The sequence below is a fragment of the Acanthaster planci genome, linkage group LG16 (genome assembly GCF_054643075.1).
Source record: "Acanthaster planci isolate LZ-2023a linkage group LG16, COTS_SCS, whole genome shotgun sequence".
Lineage (NCBI taxonomy): Eukaryota > Metazoa > Echinodermata > Asteroidea > Valvatida > Acanthasteridae > Acanthaster > Acanthaster planci.
In genome coordinates this window covers 1,667,305-1,694,153 of record NC_141792.1, presented here as the reverse complement: position 1 = coordinate 1,694,153, position 26,849 = coordinate 1,667,305, and the positions used below count along the sequence as shown (strand labels likewise).

At 40.4% G+C, this 26,849-nt stretch overlaps 1 protein-coding gene across 6 annotated transcripts in view; it reads right to left on the bottom strand.

Moving 5' to 3' along the window:
- LOC110976484 (endothelin-converting enzyme homolog) overlaps positions 1 to 26,394 on the bottom strand; it is a 62,749-nt gene extending 36,355 nt beyond the window's left edge. The window contains exons 1-3 of one of the 6 annotated variants that reach the window (XM_022229773.2): positions 26,142 to 26,394; positions 17,393 to 17,693; positions 539 to 595 (exon numbers count right to left, since the gene is read on the bottom strand). In XM_022229773.2, the coding sequence (XP_022085465.1) occupies positions 539 to 577 (39 nt within the window). In that variant the 5' untranslated portion in view covers positions 578 to 595; positions 17,393 to 17,693; positions 26,142 to 26,394. Of the gene's footprint in view, positions 1 to 538; positions 596 to 3,361; positions 3,508 to 8,998; positions 9,269 to 12,264; positions 12,393 to 17,392; positions 17,694 to 26,141 lie in introns of those variants that run through there. The other 5 variants (XM_022229776.2, XM_022229772.2, XM_022229777.2 and 2 more) reach the window with 5 other exon arrangements.
- Positions 26,395 to 26,849: the final 455 nt, after the last annotated feature.

Sequence of the window (26,849 nt, the reverse complement as noted above, 5' to 3'; positions counted from 1 at the left end):
ACAAACAGCTTAAAGTCTTTCGCTTCATAGCAAACATTATATACGTGTACAGTGTAACCTTTTTGAAACAGACACATGCATCTTTCAGCAATAGGCAACCTCTTCAAAATAAACCGGCTAAACACCAGTCTGTCTTCAAAGTGTGAACTGCAGTTGAACAAAGCAAAAGAAAGTCACACTTTCTACTGAGGTTGTACTGGCTGTCAGATACACATTCTCAACCATGGTAACTTCACAACCAATGAAATCCCAGCGAATGGAGGCAGTGGGAGGAGCCAGTGCACTTGAGGACAAATCAAATGTCATATGCAAATAAGGGTTGCATGGCGGGAGCTTTGGAATGAATATGCAAATGATGTGGGCGTGTTTATAAAAATACACCATACATCACGAGTGGCTGTACATGTACATGTATGACTGGTAAAAAGAAAAACGGACAGAGGTGGTGCTTCTTATGCAAATGACATCAGAGCTAGAAGCAGATGAATTTGGCTTTGTAGAGTAAGCAGATGCAGCTGAAGTGTTAAACGAGTCTGACCTTGTAGCGTTTAAAATGTCCCAGGATTGACACAGCCATCGCCAGGGATGAAGAACTCTGTTTTTTTTTTTTACGAGGGAATGGATTAGAATGGAAAAGGGCATATTAGTAGTGGCAAATATAGATTATTTACAGGACGCACATCTGTGATGGATATTAAGATGCATGATACGTGTACAATGTACATGTTAGTAGCTGCTTGGATAAATGTCAGAGTGTGAAATTGAGGCTTAAAGATTAATCCCGATGGGAAGCGGAAGAGCGGCAGGGAACAGCTGTGAGATCAATGCAGATGCAGGCCTACTGAATCGATTTACACTGCAGCAGCAATGAAATTTTTCTCCGATGCAATTGCTCACCAACTTATATTATACGCTCGTCTTCGGTCAAATATCATTTGGCTTCCTTTTCAGGTTAAATGCACTGGAAGGTGCACTTATTCAAAGTGGTAAAATTGTCCATGCTTTCCTGGACAACTGCGTGATGTCATCCAGAGAAGGCCTAGTTCAGCACGCAGGTTTTTCTGTTCGAACTGTGAACCGCAAATTGTACCGCAGAAAAATATTTTGTTTGCTTACTGCTGGTATGTATTTATACTACAATGAATCTGCAAAGAAAAGAAAATCTGGGTCATCAAAATTAAAAAAAAAGTAATTTTTCCTCATTAGCTCATTAGCATAAATACCAAAAGGCAGCAAAATACTCTTCAGAATAGTGCGAAAAAAATTGCAAATGAGGTTAACTGAGACACACAGGTTCAGTTTTGTGATGTGTATTTAAAAACTTGCATTGCAGAGACCCTCTGATGACTAACATCAGCATTTTAATACAAAAATAGGGAGTGGGGGGGTGTCCAGCTAATTACAAAAGGGGGGAGGAACCCAGAAATGGAGACGAACCTGAAAATACAAGCTGGGTTTATTAGTACATAAAATAGTTGTTTTCTTTAAATTATTAAATAAGAGGTTGAGAAAAAAGCAATGGAAAAGGTGAAAAAAAAACCTGTAGGTAGGAAGGCGCACACTACGTGTACTCGTACATGTACCGTATGAACCCCGAGCTGGACCAAGAGAGGGCACAATTTTCTTAGCAACGGAGGCTCCTTTGGTCACAACTGAACTTCACCGGTTTATTAACAACTATGAAATTCACGTGTTATGGTCACATCGCTACCAACAAAATGAGCACTCCCGACCAATACACATGCAGCTCTTTTCAACCAATGAGGGGGTGTTTCTGCTCAATACGTACCAATAAGTGTGCCCCCTCTACATTCACTCCTGAAATATGCGAGTAAACATGAAATTTTCCTAAATTTTGGAGGAAAATCCTAAGAAATCACAGCCTACATGTACATATGTAGTTGATGGTAAATTGAAGCAGAGGCGACTGGTTCTTATGCTCTCTCCTTCGTACCTAAGGCCCCAGCCATAAACAACATTCTATCTGTTGGTTTGATTTATGTTCACTTATAACGACCAGGGGTATTAATACATTTATGCAACCTTGGTCACGATTCACCCATGCCCCTCCCCTGGATATCACCCGACGGCAGTAAATCAACAGCTCGGCCACTATTTTTGGACATGCCTGCAAGTCCTTTTATAAGATGTGGTGTTCCTGTCAACAATGCTGCCCAGACGTGACAAAATGCGGGCTTTGGAAACATGGGCACATGTACCTAGATGTCGTCAATGTTTCCCCTTCAGAAGCTGGAGAGTGTGAAAGATATGAAAAAGGTGGACGAGCATAAAATACTGCAAATATTCAGAGCGTTTCTCATTTCTCCAAACAAAACCAACAAATAAGACTTGAAGGTTTTCATGGTGAAAGAACTATATGGGTAAAACGATTGCGGTTACACCAGGGATCAATCTCTTTCTTGAGTATGTGTGGTTCTGAGAAGAACCGGGGAATTACTTGACGTTTCAAACAATGTCCTCTGTGTCCTGAAGACGGACAGAGTACACTGTTCGAAACGTCCAGTTATTCCCCGGTTCTTCTCAGAACCACACATACTCAAGAAAGAGACTGATCCATGGTGTAACCGCAATCGTTTTACTCAAAACCAACAAACTTCTTATGATTCCCGGCCATGAACCCTCTAATTCACCGAGTCAACACCATTCACTGATTTGCAATTGGCCAGCATCTGTTTGAGATTTCAAGCCTGAACGTGTACATGTATGTACAGTACATGTACGCACGGGACGGTGTACCATACATACGTACATGTACATGCACACAGAGTTTGTTAAACTGACAAATGAAACTTTTTGGGGGCTCAGTTTCATTTCATCAGGGAATCCTTTTTGACTGTTCACTATGACAGTGATGTTAGCACAGACGATTTCCAAACTGGAGCTTGGAGATGGAACACTTGGAAAACATGTACGTAAATGATGAAATTTAATCACCGTAAACGACAGCCGGCTCACATGTACTGACCAGAAACACATGTACATGTACATGTGTATATCAAGCCAGTCAGCCAACATGTATGTGTGTACGTGGACTCGACCAGCTGGGAGCCAGCCAGCCGGCCTCCGGAAACGTGGCCGTACTACAGGCACCCAGCTAGTATTCGGACATTTCTTCAACTAAAATGGATTCATGATATAACAGAGCCCACTTAGGACGTTCAAAGAATCCCAGCACATCATCCAGATTGTGAGTGACAAGGCTTTTCTAATAAAGCTTCTGCTCGGGCAGACCGATACGTGCAGGCTCTTGCGAAGTAAACCAAATAACAGAAATAAAACTGCCAACATAAACGATGAAAAGAAATCAAGCATTATTAAATAACTCGTCTGCTTGTCTTACCTGGTCATTGTTATTTTCTGTCTCATCAGTTTCCATACTGTCACTGCAATCCTGATCTATACAGCGCAAACCACACTGGTCATGCCCACACTTTGCACTTTCCAACAGCCAACGCAGTTACCGCAACGACTGTGAGCAAGTTTTGGTATACACGCCGATACTGTTGCTTTCAATAAAACGTACAACAAATGCAAGCAGGTGGCATACACAACTGTAAAGTACATTACGTGAGACTGACCAGCATCAAAACAAGGAAGAAATGTGGCCTGGGACCAAACTTCTGTCAAGACTCAAAACAAAATCTCTCTCCTGAGCCAGCAGGAAATAGAGGGATTTTAAGCATGACAGAAGAATTCTACTCTCCCCTGACAAAACAAACAACTGCCTGTTTTATGGGATGGGGGGTGTCAACAAAATCTGACAGGTACACGGGGATTATCTTGAGAGCACTGTGTGAGGTAAAGCTAGTGTACATGTACCTCCCAGAGGCATGGGGATCGTGATGACACTACATGAGACACCTTGACAAAAGCAGTCCATTGTAGTCCCCAAATTCCACACACAGGTGTACATGTATTTTACACTACCAATTCACGTAGTTGGCACGATCAATCAACAACAACAAAATTACCGAAACTATTTATAGGTGATTTTGTTTTCTAATATTCAGTGAGAAGCACAGAGTACATGTTGTAGACAGCTTCAGAAATGAAAAACGTTTTTATTCCAAAGAAGCCAAGGTAAATACGGTTCTGGTATATGCAGGGAGGAAGGAGCCTTCCTCCATGATATATGTAAATAATATGTAAAATAATTACGTTCCCTGCCTCCCTTTCAATTGACGACTGTTTACAAAGTTCCACTGAAACGTTTTGCAGTTCACTCAGCCGTGGTAAACATGGCATCCTTGTCCATGTTACGTTGTTTGACATGTGCACATCAGACACATTGCATTTTATTTCTTTTTTCGGGTAGCACGCAGATTCTGTCTTTGCTGCGAGCCAAGTTTACTTGAAGACAAATGCGTTATCATGTCTATGCTCACGGAATAATGTAGTGCACCTGTGTCCCACATATGGTACAACGCAGCCTTCGGTCTCATGGAATATGGACACACTGACACACTGCATTATTCCATGTTTCCCTTGCACTTTAGGTGTGTTGAGAGTGTACATAAAACTATGCTTGTGCACATTCCCATGAAAACTTGTCATGCATTTTCATGGACTGCCAGTGCGTGCAAGTTCCACTGCCAGCAGACCCATTACTGGCAATCATACTGTGGCTTCTTGGTGGGAGAGAACTGTCACCGAATCATGAATTATGTGCACGTACATACCTGTACATGTATGCTCAATGTACATGCATACACGCAGTGTAAGTTCAATCACTCAGTGTTTGGTAAGCAGAAATCGAGAGAGAAACACCCCTTCCGAAAATGGTGAGCCCAAATTATTTTGTTCATCACAGATATGGAAATTTAGAAGTTGCAATAAGACACAAACAGTGCACTTCCAAGATTTCAACAAGATCATACATTCCACGGACCCTTTAAAATTTCCACCTTTCCCCTTCAATACCCATCTCCAACTTCAACACACAGGGGCTGGTGAAGCTTGGCTTTTCAAACAAAATCCCTCCCCAGGGGCATAACAAGGTGTGAGTGAGGTTGTCCTGTCAGGACCCAGTGCAGCTGCCAGGTCAATTTGACCCAGCCACGGACCCTCTACTCAAGTCCTTGACCCAGCCAAGAAGCCACAATCAGCAGTCTATACTGTGTACACGGTGCACATACATGTACATGTACCGGTACATGAGTAGGAACCATGTTGTACCATGGAGCTAGCTAGGAACACATCTGAAAACAGGGTACATGTACATGTAGTACATGTGGGTAGTAAATCTTTCTTTTTATTGGTGGGATTTTTAAAAAAATACTTATTCAGAGTATCCCTGAGTATTAACTGATTAAATATTAACACAGCAGGAGAGGTCAGGTGGCATATGTTTCAAATAATAGTAATAACATTATCACAGGTACAGGTACCATACTACAAGTAATCTATAAAAAAAAGTCTGTAGAACTTTTTTGCATAACACTGACACTACAAGTAAAACAGACACATCTTTTTTCTTCCTTTACTTCAAATTTCACACTTTCCGAATAATTAATGCGCTATCAGGTTTTTTTTTGGGGGGGGAATGGGCTTACTATGCCCAAGCACAATGCAATAACTGAAATATCCCGGTGGCTTCCTGGATGTAAGAGCTCTTACTTAGCAGCTGAAATATTGCAAGGGCTACCAAGCTTTCAGGGGTCTAATTCAGGAGCTACTCTCAGTCAAGTGGAAACTGGGGGGTTTATTAAATGCACGGCAGAACAACTGAGCTCAGTCCTGTTTGTGTGCCGTGGCTCCATATGTGGCTATAGTTTGGCACGACGGAATTCCCATTCACACATCATCATTCTGCAGGTCACTCATCTATTTGTAGCTGTTTATTGGCATACGCTAATGAAATAATTTTGTTTATTGCAAATGTTGGAGGTGTTAACCACATGCCATGAACTTTGCTCTGATGTTTTCAGTGAGGCATAGAAAACACAAAACTTTACAAGATATCCGAAAATTTAACTGGTCAAGATTTCTGTTTCTTTTTTCGGCAACTGACTGTATCTGTCATTTTGCTGAAAAACGATCCTATATACTTGTATATGCGGAATTCTTGATCAGCGATGTTACATATAATATAAATGTACCACTGTGCGTAGGTACGCCACGTACAAAGACACATTTGAATCGTTCCTGGTCCCAGCCTGATTCCTCCTGCCTGGGAAGCCACTGTTTTTCCCCACTGAGATTTTCCTTTTAAATCCGTATTGTACATGTAGGCCTATAGATTGTTCATTTGTTCAAAATACACATCGTGTAGAGCTACATGCGTGTGCCTGCAGGCACGGCCACAGTCATGAGACACAAAAATATCATCAAACAGTGGAGACGAACCAGTTAACAACTTGGAAAAATCCACCGTCTTAAAAGAAGGGAATTTCTACAGCCACATTCAGAAACTTGGATGAGAAACAGCAGCATGTCCAGGGAGGGCAAAATGGCTTTTTATATTCTACTAATGAGTGTCCATTTTTTTCATTCATAAAAAAAAATTCCCAACCCCTTCCAAATAAAGGCGGCAGTGCTGTGTCTAGAATGATGGCCTTTTCAAATCCTTTTAAAAAAAATTAATGTCTCCAAGCCTCCCCCCCTGGCACACCACTGACAAAATGCTCTAATTCAGAACTCAACTGGGCACTGCATCAAGGTCTCATTTCTCTAAGGACAATTTTAAAATGGAACTCACACCCACAAACAGAGACAGACTCTCCAGACAGGTCTAGATGTTAAAAAGACCTATAGGGCACTGAGCCCCAGTCGGAGAGAGAGACCTGGTTTGGAAAATGGCCCAGGGTTTTCTAAACTCATCCCCAGATCACTGCCACCAAGAGAGGGCAGCATAACACAGTGGCAGCTGTTTGAAGATCCAAAGCTTCCTCTGCTGCCATGCCATGGTCAAGTGAGGGCCTTTTTACAGGATTCTCTTGGCTCATGTTAAACATGCATCACGCTATAGATATCTGCATGACTCATCATAGTGAGTTAAACATATGTACAGGTTTGACCACAGGTTCTTCAGCCAAACTGCACTTTACACTGCAAAATGACCCCCCCAAATCTGTGTAAAATTAAGCTCCGTTCTGGAACTTTCAACATCATGTAATTTTGAAGATGCGAATGATAAATGTTGAAGCAAACCTTTGATCTAAACCTACATGTAGGCCTTACATGGACATGAATGGGTCAGGGAAAGTCGGTCAATTCTTGAATGCTCTTGAACATTTTTGTAGACTGTACAAGTTTGCGTCTATAAAGTGTAAGTACTCAGGATATTACAAGTTGGCAGACTTCACAAAATGGCAAAATTTTTGCTACTAAATGCACATTTCAGCCAAATATGTACTCTACCTTTTCCTGCAGCGCGGCAATACTATTTCCAGCCAAATGCTCCAAGAAGTACAGCTAAATTTCTGAACTGATATTAACCATTTGGAGACAATGTACATGTATGTATAGACAGATAACCCCAAAGTCTTCTGAATTCAAATAGTCAACATTCCTAAAATACACAGGTAAGGCAGTGAAAACCAGTTTTTTTCTTAGAATTTAAGCAAATAACTGGAGTAATCTATGTACCACAGATGGTTTAAATGTCATGACTTCCATCAGATAGCAACCACTAACGATTTGTTTTTATACTTGTGTCGTAAAAGAGCAAACGCAATCCTGTGCCATCACTTTCAATCTGTTCCACAAACATGCACATCACACTGAACTTATAGCTGCGTGGGAATGAGTTGTCGGCACTCAAGTACTTTAATAGTGCTGTCATTACCACTTGGGCAAACATGATGCAGAATAAAGCCAATAGACTGAAAATTAATTGCCGACGTGGAGCTGTGTATTTTCAGCCTTGTTTGATATTCATGAGCACTGTGCCGGCAACGCGGGAATGGTACAATGACAGTACACATGAACTAAGGATGGGTCCATTTGAAGCAATGACATACTGCTCTTTGTCTCTCATGATATCAACATGTGTAAGGATGATTTCCTATAACATCAAGATAAACAATTCCAAGATGTACATGTACAAGTGTACAACACCCATGTACCCCCTGCGTATGACCCCCCACGTTAGACGGCATTTAATTCTTTCTTCCTCAACTAGGATAGGCTCTTGTAAACCTTTTGTGAATTCATTGTCATTAAATCTGAATAACAAAACAGGTCCCCTGGGAGGGCGCTTCACGCAGGCCCTCTATTTACTGTGTGAGCAACAATGATGAAATGTATACTGTGCTTTGTTTAAGAGACGTTAAAAGAAGGTACCAAAATGGATACCAAATTCCATGGTTTAGCCCCCTAACAGGTTTTTAAAAACCAAAGACCATTTACATGTACCTGGCACACCATTCAAATGAAAGATCTTGTTGCTCTCTTTAAGTGTAAAACATTATTCAGTGATTCATTATTCAAAGCCTGAACCTCTGGCTGCCAAGTCAGGAGCATTAGCAATCGGATCAACGAGGCGGTCTTAGTTTTGGTGGTTAAAAATATGACTTCAAATATTCTAATGACAATTTTTTTTCATATTAAGCATGAAAACATTATTTAAAGAAAGGATTTGAACCCCAAACCTCTCGCTCCAGAGTCATGAGTGTTTAAAAGCCACTGGACCAAAGAGATCTTCTTCACCTGATACCACATTTGTGACGTTGTGATAAAGAAATCCTGAAGATTGCTTAAATTTCCATTTTTGTAATTTGGACCTCTTCGTAATGGCATTGCCCATGTACATACAGTTAAATACAAAATTACAACTGTACGTACATGTTCATGTATGCATACATGAACAAATTCAGCTAAAGTACATGCATGGGACGAAAAATGCTTAAGTTCACACCCTCCTCTATAAGTACATTTCACAAGATGAAATAAAATACAGGGATTTTTTTTTTGTTTTACATGTATTACACGCTTGCTGGCAACATCACTATACAGTAATCGTATCTGCACTGCATACCTTCGGGCTCCGATTCATGATGCCAGAGATAAATCCGTGGACAAGAGTATACGTCTTCGATTACAGCGCCCCAGACAATGTGATGTCCGATCCCTGTAACGAGGGTTTTTTTCTACGTTGGGCTGAAAAACCGAGTCCAAGCAATGGCTTCTACTGCTTGGTGTCCTCTGCTACTGGCCGACGGCATCAGCATTTGCCATCTGCCCGCTAGTCTACGATTGATGTCACATGTCCGTTCAACCGCTGTCATCCCAAGCGTGCACTGGGACAGGAAACCACATTCCCAGCAAAGCGAATGAAATTATAATAATGAGGAAACACAGGCAGGCTTTTTTTTTTTCTCTCTCTCTCTCTGTTGCATCTGCACTATTTTCGGCGGTTGGATGTGCACTGGGGTTTCTGTTTATTACATCTACTAGTAGTACCGCACCACAGAAACTGGGATGAAAAGGGAAATCACAGAACATCTGGTTGCCATCACGCAGACTGCCAGTGATTGCCAAGTGGACTGACCAAGTCTGCCTACCAGTCCCTGTACAAGATTGAGCTTCACGAAGACATCACAAGGAAAATGATTGAGCTTCACAAGTGCATACAGTATATGTGACAAAATTATTTATCTAGCCAGTTTTACTACCTGTCCTGCGGACTGGCAAAAACACATTTGAAAAGGCAGTTTTGGCTTGTTAAAAAAATACGGTTTTGTTGTAACATGTATGTACGTTACAAGGTCACAAGCACGGCAGTGGGTAAAGTATACATTTTTGGCTGCCCTGTCGTGACAAAATATGGGCGCTGCGTGAGAGCGGTATATATGATTTTCACCAAATTTGTGTTAAACTGACTACAAAGAGTTACTGAAAACTCCTCAATGTTCAGCATGAGAAAATAAATTGCCTGCAGCGACATCGCAAAACGTTTTGAGGGGAATCTGCATTCCCCAGATCCTGGTTAAAAGCATTCCAGGAGTGATGTTACCTTCAGAATATTACATGTACATTTGATATAGTACTGGTATATATGCGTTGGGAATGGGCCGATTGTGTTATGTGGTGTGCACATACATGTACATGAATCCTATGCATATTCAACTGGCTGCCTTTCTCATTTTAGCAGCTGAAAGGAATTTGAAAATTAACTTTTTCCAAGGATCATTGTCTTGCGGTGATCATTTGTCACTCTCGCAGTGCTCCGTTAGAATTTGTACCCAGGCATGGTCGGCCGGCTCCAAAATTGGAATTCAATTATTTAGAGCAGAAAAGGCCTGCTTAACAGTGTGCACCAAGTGGAAATTACCAGCCGTGCGCATCCAGATGCAGGCAATTGAGACATGAGGCCGACAGACACTGCCAACAAATTGATTTACAAATTATGAATAACTTGTTTATTACTAACGCAGATCGAAAACCAATTTTTTTTGGGGGGGGCGAAAAACCGGGGACTTTTTTCAATGTAAACTTTTACGACCTTTCTTGGGGTGAAGGCTACATTTTGGTGCTTTTTACACAGTTTTGGAAGGAAAGGAAAGGAAGTAGCAAGCAGACCCCCCAAAAGTTGCGCCTCGTTATTTAATGAAACAATTTCGATGGAATATTTGGATAAGAATAAAATTAATTCCCGGAGGATTTTACTCCCCTTTTGTTAGAACCTCTGAAGGCATATCCTTAACAAACAACCCGTGTAAACATGCCAATTTCAACTGTCACTCTTCACGCCTCTAATGGGATGACGGTTGCCATGGTGACCATCTCCAGGCATGACCAGAGATTGGAAGGGTACACAATTGGCTCCCCAGGGGGGCTGTCAGTAAAATAGCCTTGCCCACAGTTTTTCAGGTAAAAGCAGCACCATTGTGGCTCATTGACAACCAATAGATGACAGTCTGAGAATGTACATTATTTTTCTTTGTGATGTGCACAACAAGCCTACTGATGCATGCCCAAGGTGTTCCCACGTAATTCACAGGAAGTAACAAAACAGTAAACCCTCGGGAACTAAATAATGTGACACATTTTCACATTACAATCATAAACTCTCACCAACTGCGATACATGAAAAAAATCTCCCGAAAAACGAAAAACCTGTATGTGCATTGAAGTGCGATGTATAAACTTCCAGGTAGGCCTACAATGCATAAACTGAGGCATAATACAATTTGCAAAATAGCAACAAATTAAATTGCTTTGAATTTAAGATATCGGTGCAAACATTTATGTTGGTTTTGGACACAACCCCCTTGTCATCCCCACAAAATTGAACCCCTTTTTTTATAGTATGACCTCCTCAGAAGTGTGGCTTTCAATGTGAACAAAATCAAGAGAATATTCAAGTACTGCATGTTTTGCGCTGGGAGCTTCAAATGTACATGTATGCCATTCCAAGAGTGGCCTGTACAGAAATAAGAAAATGAGAACATTTCAATTTGGTGCAGAATTTTTTGGCACGTTTTTGACAATATGCACGTACATGTAACATACATTCCACCACATGTAAATGGGGTTATTTTGTTCAAAAGCATAGTTCATTACATATGCACAAGCATGTGATCTGTACATGTGACCTACCGGTACACGTACGGGTACATGTACAGCATCCCAAGGATGCTTTTTCAACAAGCAAGTGGAACGCGCACAATACTAAAGGCCGTTTCATACTTGGCATGAAAGCAAACACGAATACAAAACTACAAAGTCATATCAAGCGTTCTTGCTGCAAATTCACAAACTTAAACACTTTACAACCCTAGCAAATTTCGATACCAATATTAGCGAAATCAAATTCGCTTTGCCTTCCTGCTCGAGCAGCGATATGGGTTGGCTGTAAAGCTGAGATTTGACACAAGAAAAGCTTGGGTGTTATCACTGGTTACAATACAAAGACATTGGAGCTTACATGCAGAATGAATATTGTATCAATTACCATTAAATGTGCACTTATGTGTACGCCATATACAACATGTACATGTGCACATGCAGCAATATTGGCAAGTTCACAGTGAATTTTCACTGCATGTACATGTATGTTCCTGTAATACTTGGAAACGGAACATTCTGGCACAATTTTGAACTGACCAGCATCACTATTCTCAGACTGTCAAATGCACAGGTCGTCCCCTTCCAGAAGGCTTCTGTTCACCAACCAAAGTACATGTACATCTAGCTTTCCCTAGAAATAATCATTGCACTGCTTGGACCTGAAATTTTCTATAAATGCCAATACATCTGGCCCTTCCCAGTATGACTAGCAACCACCAATTGTCTCCTTACCTCATTAATTAACGGAGGAGTAAGACAGATTACTGCTGGCTGAATCTTGGCTCAGACATCAAAAGTCAAGCAATTGTACAGCAACCCCGGCTAACCTATAGTGTGTAGTGAGCCCCCCCCACAAAGCCCATGCAGTTTACCCACAACGTCAAGGTGGTATTGTACGTACTGTACACATGTACTGTGTGGGTATTACACTTTCACCTGTTCTCTGCACACCCGTTAACCCCATCCTATCTGTCAAGTAAATCTGCACCAGGCTTACGCAACACCTTATAAAACTTGGCCTTCACCCAAAATTTTACACAATCACCTGCCTGTACACATAACAGACCTGTTTTCACTTGCACGTTCTCAATTCCCACTGTGTCAGTACCGGTACCTGGAACCTGTGCGGGATCCCTTATGCAAAAAATTCAGCTTTGCACATTCGTTTTCGACAAATATGTCATCAGACGTTCAAAAAAACAAAAAAAAAAACCGGGAAAAAAACCCATCACCTTGGTAATATTGATGCATCTTGCTTAAGATGAGGTTAGGCAGAATCATCTAGGAACACGTCTTAGCTACCAGTAAGATCAATCTTAGCGCTGGGGCTATTTTGCTGAGATGATTGCAAGACCAGGAGTTTTGTGGAACTGGTTTCTGGTAATTGATAATGCTTACTACTGATCCTGACAGTTCAGGGACAGATGCAGGTGATTTTCATTTAGGGGTCACAAGAAGCTGGAAGTTTTTTCCATTTTAAGAAAAACCTTTCACTACCTTTTTTTGGAGAGCACTAGTTGCATTTGTCCCACAAGGCACTCCTTGTTGAAAGTGCTTGAGAAAAAAAAATTGCCTTCAAAATTACTTACTGGAACCAGCGCCAACAAAGTTTTGAAAAAATATTGGCCAATTTTTTTGTCTCAACAAGCTGCCTAACAGGATGCATAAGGTCAATTCCAGAAATTAGAGGTCCAAAAGTGAGATATTTTTGTGTCCCTGTTAATATACATCTAACCTTTGTTATTTGACATGGAAATATCAGTGGAATTGGTTTCAAACTGTTACTATTTGTTTGGCAGGTAATTTGCATTAATTCATCACTCTTGGAATTAGAAAATGTGTTCTGAACTTACAAAATCATATGTCAGAAAGAGACATAAAAAACACAGACCCCTACTTTCTGGAATTACCTATAAATAAATCAAAAAGTACAACATGCTCAAAGAAAATGTAGAAAAGTACATGTACCTGTACACAGCACCACATGTACGGAGGCACAACTTTTCTTCCTTCAATGACATCACGCTTTGGCTCACAAATGAAGAAATTTTCATTAGCATAAAACAAAAAGGTTGAACTCCTCCCCCCTTTGATTCCTGCTTCAGAGGAAATGGAAAGTCACAGCAACTTTGCAAGAAATCTTTCCTGCACGTGGCGAGCCGTGGCCTTGTGGTTAAGAGTATTGGATTCGTAGTCGGCGGGTAAAGCCGTAGGCTGCGGGTTCGAATCCAGCCTGGGGTCATGGTGTGCGTGCCCTTGGGCAAGGCACATTGTCACTCATTGCCTCTCTCCACCCAGGAGTAATTGGCTAACCTGTGAGGGCAGAGCGGGTTGGTTGTGGTTGATTTACATGCAGCTGCGTTGTGCCAAAATGGCAGCATCAAGCTATATACTCCCCAGGAAGCTGAGATGGTATTTAAAATGTATCATGGGCCCAGTGAGCAGGGGTAATAATAATGGAAAGTGCTTTGATCTCAGTTACATAGTTAAAGGCACTACATAAACACTGTTTTTATTATTCAGGTCATAAAAGTCCTATTCTACATCTATATGTATATCTCCTTTAACATCTACATGCACCAGTAGATGGGCCTCAGAATTGGATATATCATACTGTGTACTGAACCAAGCAGTGGATGGTATTACAAAATGAATGATGGCCACTGAACGAATAAGAGTCATACATGCACATGTGTCGCACCTCGCAAGGCAGACCTGCCAACAATTCAAGATGAAATTACAAGCCGCCAGGCCACAGTGAATGCCAATTATCTCAGTTTACACTTAACAAACACCCTGCAAGTACAGCTACGGGTACCAGACCCCCCTCCCCTTCCACATCAGTGTCACAAGGGACGGACGGTCCTCATCAATTTTTATTTTATGTGATTCTCGACAAGCAGGTTAAGTATCGTGACCAATCTGCAGCTTCCACTCAAGGAGATTGGTCAATGTCAACACTATTTTGCATTGACCTGAGCTCCTGAGCGAAGGCAGTGCATCGACCCAATTGCAAACTCATCTCTCATTTGAGGCCAAAAGTACTCTACGTTCAGAGCAATTGGCAACACCTTGTAGGCAAGCACTGACTTAAATTCCTCTCCTCATTTGCCAAGATAAGTACATCGTGTACATGTACAATGTACAGTATATGATCCAATCCAGGCACAGTTGTAGGCAAAACATCAAGGGAATATCTGCCAACACTTACAACAGGTTTAATGTCACAACATCCATCCCCTATCAGTCGTTGCCATGGTGATGCTAGTACATGTATCACTGTGTTGGGAATAATGAGGCAAAAACAGGTATTCTATGGCCTTGTCATGCTGTTTTTTAACCTTGCCAAATATCAATCCTGCATCATGCCACAGTTGAAGTGGTCAGGGCTTTTAGGGTTTTATGATTTATGAAGATGTACAGTGTACATGTACAGTATGTCTTTTTTTATGTGCCAGTATATTACATGTACATGTATGTACCGGGGTAGGTGTAGAGTATGGGTAGGGCTTTATGTTTCATTTACAAAACATTCAGAAAACTTTTACATACTAGTACAGTTTAAATGTTTAACCATGGCATTGAAACTTTAAACACAACAAATTGTATACAATGTTAATTCATGGTATTTCTTTGATGTGACCGAGAAGTAAAGTGGTGTGAAAATCAGATTACATTTTACAAGCATCCTTTACAGTAAAAATGAATGCCAAACTGTTTCAATATGGGCGATTCACAAAAGTGCGCCTTCAAGAGTTTGCAACGCGGTGGCCAATCACAACGCGCGAAATTTGTCGACCCTTTTCAAATGCGCATTGGGTCGACAAATTTCTCGCACTGTGATTGGCCAACGTGTTGCAAACTCTAGAAGGCGCACTATTGTGAAACGCCCGTATTGAAACGTCAAATCTCCAAAAGGGGTGGTTCTGTTTTAACGTTTCAGTACATCTGTTGAAATATGAATTTGGAACTTTTTTTCGTTTAAACGTGTAAACATCCCCCCTTAGTGTGCAGGTGTAGGTACATGTACAACTGTACATCTCGTTTTTATCTTTACGTGGTACATATAGCTACATGTATACATGTAAATATATGCATTTATTTTTACAACCTATTCAACACGGCGAAGCAAAAGAGTCAAGAAATTCATCTGGGAAAATTCTTCGACATGGTTAAAAATAAGTTTAAAAGCCACCTCTTTCATAAAAACAACGGGATGAGAAAATACCCTTTTTTTACCCTGCCTGAATATTATTGCTTTATAATTGAATCACCTGGTCTTTTACAAGAGATCCATAATCCCCTACCGCCACCCCAACCCCTCCCTCAAGTCCTCTGAAATCCATTAGCATTTAGCAGGCAAATCATTACCGCCCAGAGTACCTGCTAGAATCCGCCCACGCTCCATGTCAACACGGGCAAATACATTTCAAATATAGTCTGCAACACGTACAGTGCACTGTTCTGATCAGCGGAAGCTGGTTCGGTCCTTAACGAATTTAGTAATTGCCTTAAATCAGAAACAATCACTGTTCCGCCACTGCAGGTGCACTGATTGACCAATGGATTCAATCAAATACATGAACCGACTCAATCATGGGCGACACAAAGTCTTTCACTCCGTTTTTAAATACATGGGTTTTTCTATAAATTAGAGGCCCAATTTTTTGGTGTCCCTGTCACATCTGACATATGATGTTGTAAGTTCAGAACGCATTCTCTTATTTCCAAGAATGATGAATTGATGCAAATTATTTGCCAAAGAAATAGAAATAGTTTGAAATCAATTTCAGTAATATTTCCATGTCAAATTACACAAGTCGGGCATAACAGGGATAATCCATGCAAGAATGTCACACTTTTGGACCCTGAATTTACAGAATGATCCAAATGCTATTTGGTTTGGTTTCCTTTTTTTTTCCTTTGGTTTTGTTGTTTTTGTTTTCTAAAAGGTATGCTCAGTTGCCATTTCTTGATAAGGACTCGTGACAATTTGAGAGAGAGGATTTAAAGGCCATGAACATGTTGACAACAACCGAAGCAGTGCTGCCCCATACATAAACGTGTACACATGTACGAACCCCTGTGCAGTAAATGTATTTCTCAACTTCCTACAATACACCTTTCGGAAAAGTGGATTCGCAAGATGGTTGGCCAAAACAGAGGGGAAATTTCCAAGTAGAGGTACATGTACATGTAAACTGAACCCACTTTGTTTGAAAATTGTCAGATCTGTGTACCCCAATGTTTTTGTTCACTGGTGTACCACAGATGGAAAGTCAAGCCTTGCATGTCAGATATGATGAATAACAGGATACGTGACAAAAGATGGACGGCCAATGCAGACTATGTAAAAAAGATAAAAATACAGCACTGACGTGAGAAATCCAACTGATTCATGTGTCTCATTTCAGGGCTCTGGCTACCCAGCTTCACTGGTGTGACCCAGTGACACATGTACATGCACATGTTGGTACATTTCAAACAAATGAGCTGTGTAGTGGGAATTTTAATACACTAATGTGCATGTCGGATCAAGTCTTGTCCTCTCCGCCAATGCTGACAAATGGAAATGCCAAAGGGTCAGGCTTTGACAAATTTGCAGGTACATGTATGGGCAGTGTGTGTGTGCTTAAAGTGTACTGAAAATGGATAGAATCGCTTCACTACAGGCATTGTAACATGTACACTGTACCGTACATCTCAGGACAACATGCAAATTTTGGCAGAAAAATTGAACAGATCTGAAAAATAAACTTCACAGCCTGAGCAATACTATTCACATCATCACACTCTCAACAGTGGATGTTACACACATTTCATTTGTACATGTACGTGCAGTAGCATGCGATATACTCACCCTGTAACTTCCAGCCAGCTTTACAAGATGGCCGGCCACGCCGGTGGCTGTCTGTCAAGCGAGAGAAGGAGAGAGGTCGGTTCTCTTCTTGACTCCGTAGGGGGAGGGTCTAGGATGAAGAGACACTGGGAGCAATGGGATGAGGCAGAACTGCTGTCTGGCTTTTTTTTTATATATCTTCCTCACTCTTGTAATCAACGATGCGGAGTGAATAGACAAAATGCTTCTATCGCCACTGGCAGCATGGACGGCTCAAGGATGCATGACGTTTCTTCCTCTCTGCATGTACATGAGGACTTCACTGCAAATGGAATAATGGATAGGAGTTATTTTCCTATGTGTGTCTAAATGCAGAAACGAGGTCGATAAAAGACGTTGCCATCATTGTGAGCTGGGCTTCGGGAGGGCTCCAAGTGGAGCATGGCTTTGTTTTCTAGCAATTAAGGCCATTCTTTGACCTTCAGGAAGCACTAGTTTATTGCAAGAGAAGCAATTAAAATTTCTAATCATTGTTAAGAAAATGGACTGATTTCTTTTTCTATATGGGGTATGTACATGTACATGATGAGCTTGTCATTTTGGTTGCAAAATATAAGTTTGTTCATTTTTATTGGGCCCAACTGGTACTTCGTTTTATTTTTGTTTTTTTCGGGGGGGGGTTTAATTTCACTGTACTGTGTTGTTCCAATCTATACATGTGTACAAATAGACAAGTTGCAAAATCAGTTATTTGCAACCACTAAATTATCTCTTTTTTGTGTACAATTAAATTGTTGACAAAGCATGGTGTACACATGTACATTCCGAGGATCTCCCTTAGTCCTTTAAAGTTTTAACCTGTCTTATCAAGTTTATTTCAGAGGAAGCAATTGCTAGTAAAGGCAGTATGCAGTTTTCAGGCGCCAATTTTACAGAGCTGGATAAGCACCGAATTTGCTTAAGCATGAAAAAAAAATCCTTGCTTGATAAACAAAGGTTACCAGCTCAAATTCTATGTGATTGTCATGCTAACCAAAAGACTGGTAAATACCATTCCAAAACTATATATCTCACTAGAAGTTTTGGCTGGTAACCTGATTTGTCAAGCAAGGTTTTCACGCTTAAACAATTTTTTTGCTTAATTAAGCAGCACCGTGAAATTGGCCCTGGCCAAGTCTTCTGCAGCAGGACTTGTCAGATTAGTAGCAGTCTCCCTCTTCTATGTGCAATTTCAATGAGCTGTTTGCATGGTACAAGCCATCTCTGCTTGTGAATAGCTGCAAGTACTTGGATGTGTACAAGAAATAAGGTTGAGTCAACAGCACAAATAATTGAATACTCGACCTTTCATTCGATGGATTATTTGAACATATGGTTACAAATGCCAAAGCCCCACAAGAGATAAATATATTGCATCGATCCATGGGAGCATTTTCAAGATGTATTTTTTTGCGTTGGGGAGATGTTAATTATATATAACGGGTTTGCCCTTACCCAACGTCGGTCGAGTGGTTAAGACATCTGCACTAGTAAGCAGGAGGTCGTGGGTTCGAGTCCCACCCGAGTAAGCTTGTGAGGTTTTTTTCGCAAGCTCTCGGACAAGCACTGAGCATACAGTGTTTATTAATATACGTTGGGTAAGGGCAAACCCGTTATATATAACCATGGGAGCATGTTTTTATGGTGGTTTTTCAAATGCACATGTATACAATTGTACATGTACAAGTTACCGGGAAGCTCATCCAGTTAAGGAAGGTAGGGAGTCCAAAATTGCATCCTAATGGGTGATTTTAGTTTCTTCATGCCCATGAGATCAAGCATCACAAAAGGTCAAAATGCAGAACTCGACGAGTGATTTTGGGGGGGGTCTTATTTGTAGGAAAATGTGCCATGTGTCAGCTACAGTGCAAACATGCAATAAAGGTTACTCGTAATGCTATGAAATATGTATTTTGAATGCAATTTATAACCACATACATGTAATGCTACTAATCACATTGAACACAATGGAACAAGGAATAACGTAGTACGTCCCTAGATCTGTCCTGTATACCATGAGGCCACGTTATGCGGGGTTCGATGTGGACCGTGCAATACATTATTGTTTGTTGCCATGGATTGACCAATCAGAATTGAGAAGTCCAAGTTTGCTTGACGATGATTGAATTCTGACCCTTTTTTATTTCCTTCCATTGACCTTTGAATATTCAATTATGGATATAAATATCTTAATGATATAATCAATAATTGATTGGTCGGCAAAGCCCTAGTAAACACAAAATCAAGTACACGTACAATATACATATGCACGCACAATCAGATGCTGCATACATGTATGTTCAGGAGGTTGAAAAGTGAAAAAATTGAAAAAAAAAACTCACAACGACAGCTTACATGTTTGTGCGTGTACATGTAATACATATATACATGTACATATTCAGAATTGCCCCTTTTCAAACCATCCCTGACACCAGGACAATCTCTCTCACGGAAACCATGGCAACCGCACAAGTGAAAGGCCTGGAGCTGGCCAAAATTGTTTCCTCATGGAATGGCTCCTATCGTATTTGCACGCTACACTGTGGAACAGGTGCCAATTACAACAAATTGGTGGCCCAGCGATTCGATTGGATAGCTGTCAAGATCTGATGAATTGGTTGCATAAATTGCTTCAAGGCTATTGGTTTCCTTTTTCTTTTTAAACTTTTTTCTGAAGCTGGCTTGTCGCTCAACAAATAGTTCTTTCCTCTTAATGGAGAGGATTTCGTGTTCAAAGCCAGCATCTGCTCAGCATTAAATAAAGCCCTGCATGCATGTATATCCAGTGAGAGATTTTGTGTACACTTTAAAGTCGTGAGCTCATCAGTTGGTTGTACATGTACATGTGTACATATACCAAATTTGCAAACACCTAAATATGTGAAATATTGTCAGAATTTTGCTTTATGCCCAAGCATACAAACATCTGCTCATAAATTTACCAGTGCCAACCCATATGCCTTATAATAATTATATATTAACTAGGATTTATTATTTTCCCAGGCATCATAAACTCTTCACTGCACAGTACAAACTCTGTACAATTTTCCCCTGGGAGACAATCTCTTATTAAGGCTCTGAAATCTCCGACTGGGCCAACAGCCATGGATTTGGGACCATCTATGTTTTTTTCCATCATATCTACAAGTGTATTTATAAGGCACTGTGCCTTTACTGTTGGACAACCTTCCTCCTTCCTAAAATATACAAGCAGAAAAATGACAAAAAGGGATGATTTCTTTGCCGCATATCATTATCATATTTAATATGTTTGAAAAGTGTTTATACAAGTACAAAGTTTTCTATAAACCCCTTGTACCTTAGTGCACATGTACATGTATGGTGTGTATGCTAATAATTAAGAATGAGGAAAAAAAATTGAACAATCCCTTATGGAACTGGGCATGTGTTCATTGAATTGGTTCTTGATGAAGTGATAGGAATCCCGGGCATGGCATTTGCAAACAGAGTGGTAAGGGTTTAAAGCAACACTAATTACATTCACTATAGAGTTTTAAATTGGTACTTGGATACACCGACCTTTCGGATTCAGGACACTAACAAAGAAGCGAAGTCTCGAATTTGTCAACCAATTAACAAGTTACCGATATAAATGTAATAAAAAGAAAACATTTCTTTTGCTCCACTGTCCAACAGACGGCAAAGTCCGCGATTTCAATTTTGAGAGCTTTCTTGGCGGCTAGTGCTAGTGGTAAGGGATACTTCTTTTTTCTTTTGGAAAATATTTTTTTAGTATTCTTCCCTCGTATCCGACTTTAGGACCCATATTTGGGTTTTTTTTTAGACCATAGAAAATACTTTTTCTGTTTTTTTTTCCATCTTCCTCTAAAATTTATCTTTAAGAACATTCAAGCACTGGCGTATCAAAAACGCTCACCCGGAGTGCATTTTTGTAGGGCCTCCCCCCCCAAGTCGGTCATCTCATGACCTGTTCTTTAAGCTTGCCGTTAGCTTGTAAACCTGTTCTTGATCAGAGACATCCGTTATGAATACGGTACAGTATATCTGTCAAGTTTTAATTCATTCCATCCAAGGGTTTATGTTTCTCCCTCTCTCATGTGTGCCTGCCGCGTGCTTTGGGCACAGTCGGTGGGAATTGTTTCCAAACTTGTTAACATTTCTGGCATACATTTCCGGTGCTTGTCTCATCAGCGGATGTTTACCGAGAATGGCACGTTCGATTTTCCAAGAATGTGTGTCAAGATGTCTGCCCGATGTGAGCGAGAACACCTTTCTAGGCCCGCCATGATAAGAATAGTGTTGTAATAGTACACGTAGTGCTGAAGAAAATTTGTGACAAGGTTTTGGATCAAGTCCAGTAAATTAGACCATTTTACAGTACAATGTGTGATCATTTACATGTACATGTAGAGTGTGGGCATAATGACATTAACAGGTTCACAGTTGAGCTCATCCAGTGATTTGTGACAAGATGCAACTGTCAAACAAGCAATTTAGGCAACAAAAGATATGGTCATAACACATGTACGTACGTACAGGCATATCATACATAGTGTGGACCTCTGCACAAAAGAAGCCAACGTAATGCAGGGTACGATGTGTTGTGTGGACTTGCACACATCCACCCAATGTTTTCCCCTCTTTGAAAAACAGTTTCAGCGGCATTTTGGGGTCAAGGTTACCCGTGGCAAAATGAAGAGGAACAGTCCAGGAAATTATCATCAAAAATCCAGCTCGAAGGAGTTATCCTAGTGGGAGAAAAAGGAACATTTACCTTAACCACAGGAGAACAAAACCATGTCCACACTTTGTATATAAAACAAGTGTGGGCGGACACCTAGTGGCTATTAGCAACATTGGTGAGAGCTGAAGATTGAATTTTGCCAAGGATGGTGAAATTATGAGCTTGGCCACCTACATGTACGTACTGTTTACGACATTTTGAGGGACCTGCAATAGTACTTAATGCAATTTAACTGATGAGTCATGCCAAATGCAAGTTGACAACCATGCAATTTCTCGCTATATGTATAGTGATCACACTGACTTTTTGGGGGGGAAAAATACAAAAAACAATGCTGCACCACTTAGGATCCAGGACAATTTTTTTGGAGGGGAGGGCAGTATTGTATAAATGTGAGGGAAGCCCAAAATTGTTGAAATACTTCTACCCAGTACATGGAACCTTCTGTGGCGTTGTTGGCGGTTGAGGCTACATTTTGGTCAGTTGGTGCTTTTGGAAGAAAATGAAAGGAAACGCCTGTCATTTTTTCAGAAAACAAAACTTTTTGGCCACTTTAGGGTGGGGGGAGGACATACTCTTATCCTCCCCGGGGTCTGTCCTTGGCACCACAGACAGATGTTGATCAGACTTCTATCAGGCCTACTACTGTAAAATACCAGTGTGACTATGGCAACAAAATAACTACCGGATTTGCTGAATGATAGCGTAATCTTGTGTATTCATTAGTTAACAGCACACTACCAGTGCATGGAGAGAGCCACCTGTGAAACAAGTTTCTTCATCACAAGCAAAGATAAACATCGGCAAAAGTGCGGCAGGTGGGGATATGATGAAACAATTAATTATAGACTTTGAATGGGGAGTTAATTGCAAAGATCATGTGATGCCCTTTTATAATGAGCTACCATGTTGAGAACATCTGACAGTAAGAGATAAAACATGCTTGTATGGTGCATGTACAAAGTACAAGTACACAAGTGCATCAAGGCGATTGCATCAATGAGGAGAGTCAAAATATATTTTTAATTGTATTCACTTCATTATGTTTCAATTTTTATTCGTGTTAAATTGCGGGTCTTGAGCCAAATTCCAAGAAATTAAAACAAATGTGATGTTTCCACCTGTTTTTGTATGTCCGGACTGATTTTCTAACAATTTTCCCTGAAAGTGTGTTTTTAAAGACAATTTCTCGTCAAATCCACAAAACCATTTATCCTACCGGTACATGTACACTGGATATATGTTTACAGTAAAAGCATTCTGATTATGTAAAAAACATATGGGGGGGCCCTACCAGTATGTACAGTACATGTAGAGTCCTATTGGTGTAGTGGCTCTTTCCTCACCTTCCACCTACATGTATGCAACCCGGGTTCGAATCCCACCTAGGTCAGCATGTGGATTGGGTTTTCAGTCCCTGCCCGATTCCGTGGGTTTCCCTGGGATATTTATCCGGGGTTTTCCTCCCACCTCTAAAACTGAACATTTCTTTGCTATCTTCTTAACGGTCACTTTGTTCTGTAATCAGCGCTGAATGCATTGTTGGATGAACAGAGAAACTAAAAGGAAATAAATATATGTTACTGGTTATATGTACTCATACTGTGTGAAGCCCATGTCATCGCTCCAACTCCACCAATACGGTACATGTACATGTGCATCAACTTGCCAAGGGGTTCTGACTACAACGCTTGTCTCACAACAATACATTTTGTTTACATGAAAGCATTTGTGCAACATGTCTTTGTTATTTATTTATTTATTTTTTTGAAGGGGTGGGGAAAAGATTGCATCAAAACAATGTTGGGGAAGCCTTTCCTATAACAGACGGGAGACCAACATTTTAACTTTTGGACTCCCCTAGCCAGATGATGATGAAACATTTATTTCAATGGTGTCATTCTTTACAACGTAACCAAACACGTTCACATTACTTAAGTACTTAATATATCTGGCCATTAAATTGAGTAACATTTCATAAAATAGGATTTTACATTTGATAAATTAGATGATAACATTTAGGTTTCAGGTTAAGAAGCAACGCTTTTGCACCCTTTATAGACAGACGACAACCAAAAAATCTAACATAAGACAAATGAATGACGAACAAGACAAAACAAACAAGTGCGAAACAATGCCACATAAATAGAGCACCACAAGTAAATATGATTTAGGGATATGAGCCAAGCAAATGAGTTCTTAGTTTTCTAACAAACACAGACATGACAGATGAAGAAAGTAATGATTTGACCATTCCAGTACAAGATACCTTGATGAAGAACATCGTTCTTAGCCAATGACATTCTGTTAAATTGGACAGTATACAGGTTTCCCCTCACACTGCTTCGAGTATTATAATTATGAATGTTAGATGATAAAGGAAAACGAGAATTACAACTGGAAGGAGTAAATGGTGCATAAGTTTGTACATGGTTACATGTACACTGCAAAGGGTTTGATTTAGCAAACAAAGGAGCAGAATGATCATGACAGGCAGCATTCAAAATTATGCAGACCGATCGATCGTTTTTGTAAAGTGAGTTATTTGTTACATTTGGATGTCATGCAGCCCCAGGTCAAAATGGAATAATTTAAATATGCTAATACAAAGGAATTATACTATGTTAATAAAGTCTTACTCCAAAGATAATATCTTAGACAATTCATGATACCAATAGTCTTGGATATTTTTTTCTCTAGCTCATCAATATGATATTTCCATGTAAGGTTTTCATCAATGAGAATACCCCCAAAATTAGTACTTTTAACCTGCCTTAATATCGTATTATTCAATAAACGTGGAACAGTTTGCGGGTACTTGTATTGATTGGTACAAAAAATAATATAATGTGATTTCAGGGCATTGATACATAGCCTAATTTGTTAGCTAGGAGCCATGAACTGACCTTTGTAAGTTCCAGATTTAGGTTTTGAATAGCTTCATTTACATTAGTGTGAGAATACAACAAACTCGTATCATCAGCAAATAAACAGAATGTCATACAATCTGAGGTATTACATGTCGCTGATATGGAGAATAAAGGGTAAAGGGCCCAGCACAGATCCCTGGGGTACTCCACACATAATGACTCATTTGGTAAAATTTACAGAATTAAGTTATGCTACACAAATAACTCTTCAGAAGGTCCAGTGCTGTTCCTCGCACACCATAAACACTGATTAAACTGTTATGAGTTACAGTGTCAAAAGCTTTAGATAAATCCAGAAATACACCTAGTTCTGAAAGTACCTACAATATGCGTAGGCTGCCATTAACCATGCACTTAGGCCTTCTTCATCTTCAGCAGGTGGCAATTACCAGATTCACTTAATCCATGTATAGCCACGGGAGAAAACAGAGTGGCTCAAAGTTAATTTAAGTTCCTATCCCTGAATCTGATAAACTCAAGAACCTGATCCCCAAAAGAGCTAATTGAAATTGTTGAGACTATTGTATCAGGAAGCCAGTTCCAATCTCTACATGTTCTGGGTACAAAGAAAATCTGTGCGCTTCAGTTCTGCTATGTACATTATAGGAATTCAAGTTGAAAGCTATTTCCAGAACTACATGGTCTCGTCGGAGCATGCTTGACAACACACTTCACAATAGTTGATGCACCCATAAATATTGTTTCATCATGATCAATCTAGCAGCTTAAGTTCTAGAACCTGCTGGTTCTTTTTCTTTAATTCCATCACGTCCATGCATCAAACACCTTGCTCTTACTTAGGCTAAGTACCAAACATCCCTGATACATTCCATTCGACTGGCTTATCAATAATCAAGTACCAACCATCACATTTGGGGTTGACGTCAGACCTTTGCACAGTTCTGGGGAATATTGCAGGGTACGTGTTACAACACTTGTAAAGAGTACCGGAAGTTTTTCTTCGTAGCGACCTGCCTTAGGCCTAAATGGTTTAAATTTAAATGTACATTGTTGGCCCGCTTGCCACAGAAATGCAGAAACATTTTGTAAACGCAAAAATAAAATGTTTACTCACGCGATCATTCGATCACACACAGGAGGCAAACCGATCTGAGCGCTGACACCAGCAGGTCTAGATGATCTACTAACTGTGTATTCAACAGGACGTCTGGGAAGTTTACTCATGCAAATTTCTCGTCCAAACTGGGATTCCAATTCCGCAGTACTCCAGGTCGTTTATTTGAGATGGATTCCCGCTGAAGCGTACATCCTTCGATCTCCGGATCACTAGCGCACATTCCACAAATTAAAAACAGGTGCAAAAGAGCTCATCTCGCCGGTGTCCTTCGAATTATAAGTGAAAAGACAATGCATTTTATCTGACGGATACCAGTGGCGATCTTCGTACAAAAGGGGGCGCACTGTCGAGAAGAACTCGTCGGCACTGTGCCGGTTTGAGACACCTTACGGTCAACCTGTCGTTGTAGAGAGACTACCATTGCGAATCCACTTTGTTATTTTCCCGGCATTGATGTTTCTTGAACATTCCAAAATTTCCCTTTTAGTTTCCTTATTTAGCGATGCATGAAACCTCTCAGTCTTGACCGTTTGAAAAATCGTATTGATTTTTAAGAACAAGCTATCTGCGACTTTTGCTCTTTAATGTCGTTCCTTGTGGCCATGTGCCAATGAAAGTTTGAGACGAGAAGGAAAAATGTAGCAGGTCTTATCATCAAAGGCTGTTTTATAGATGACTTCAATAGCGCATAAATTTATTCACCTT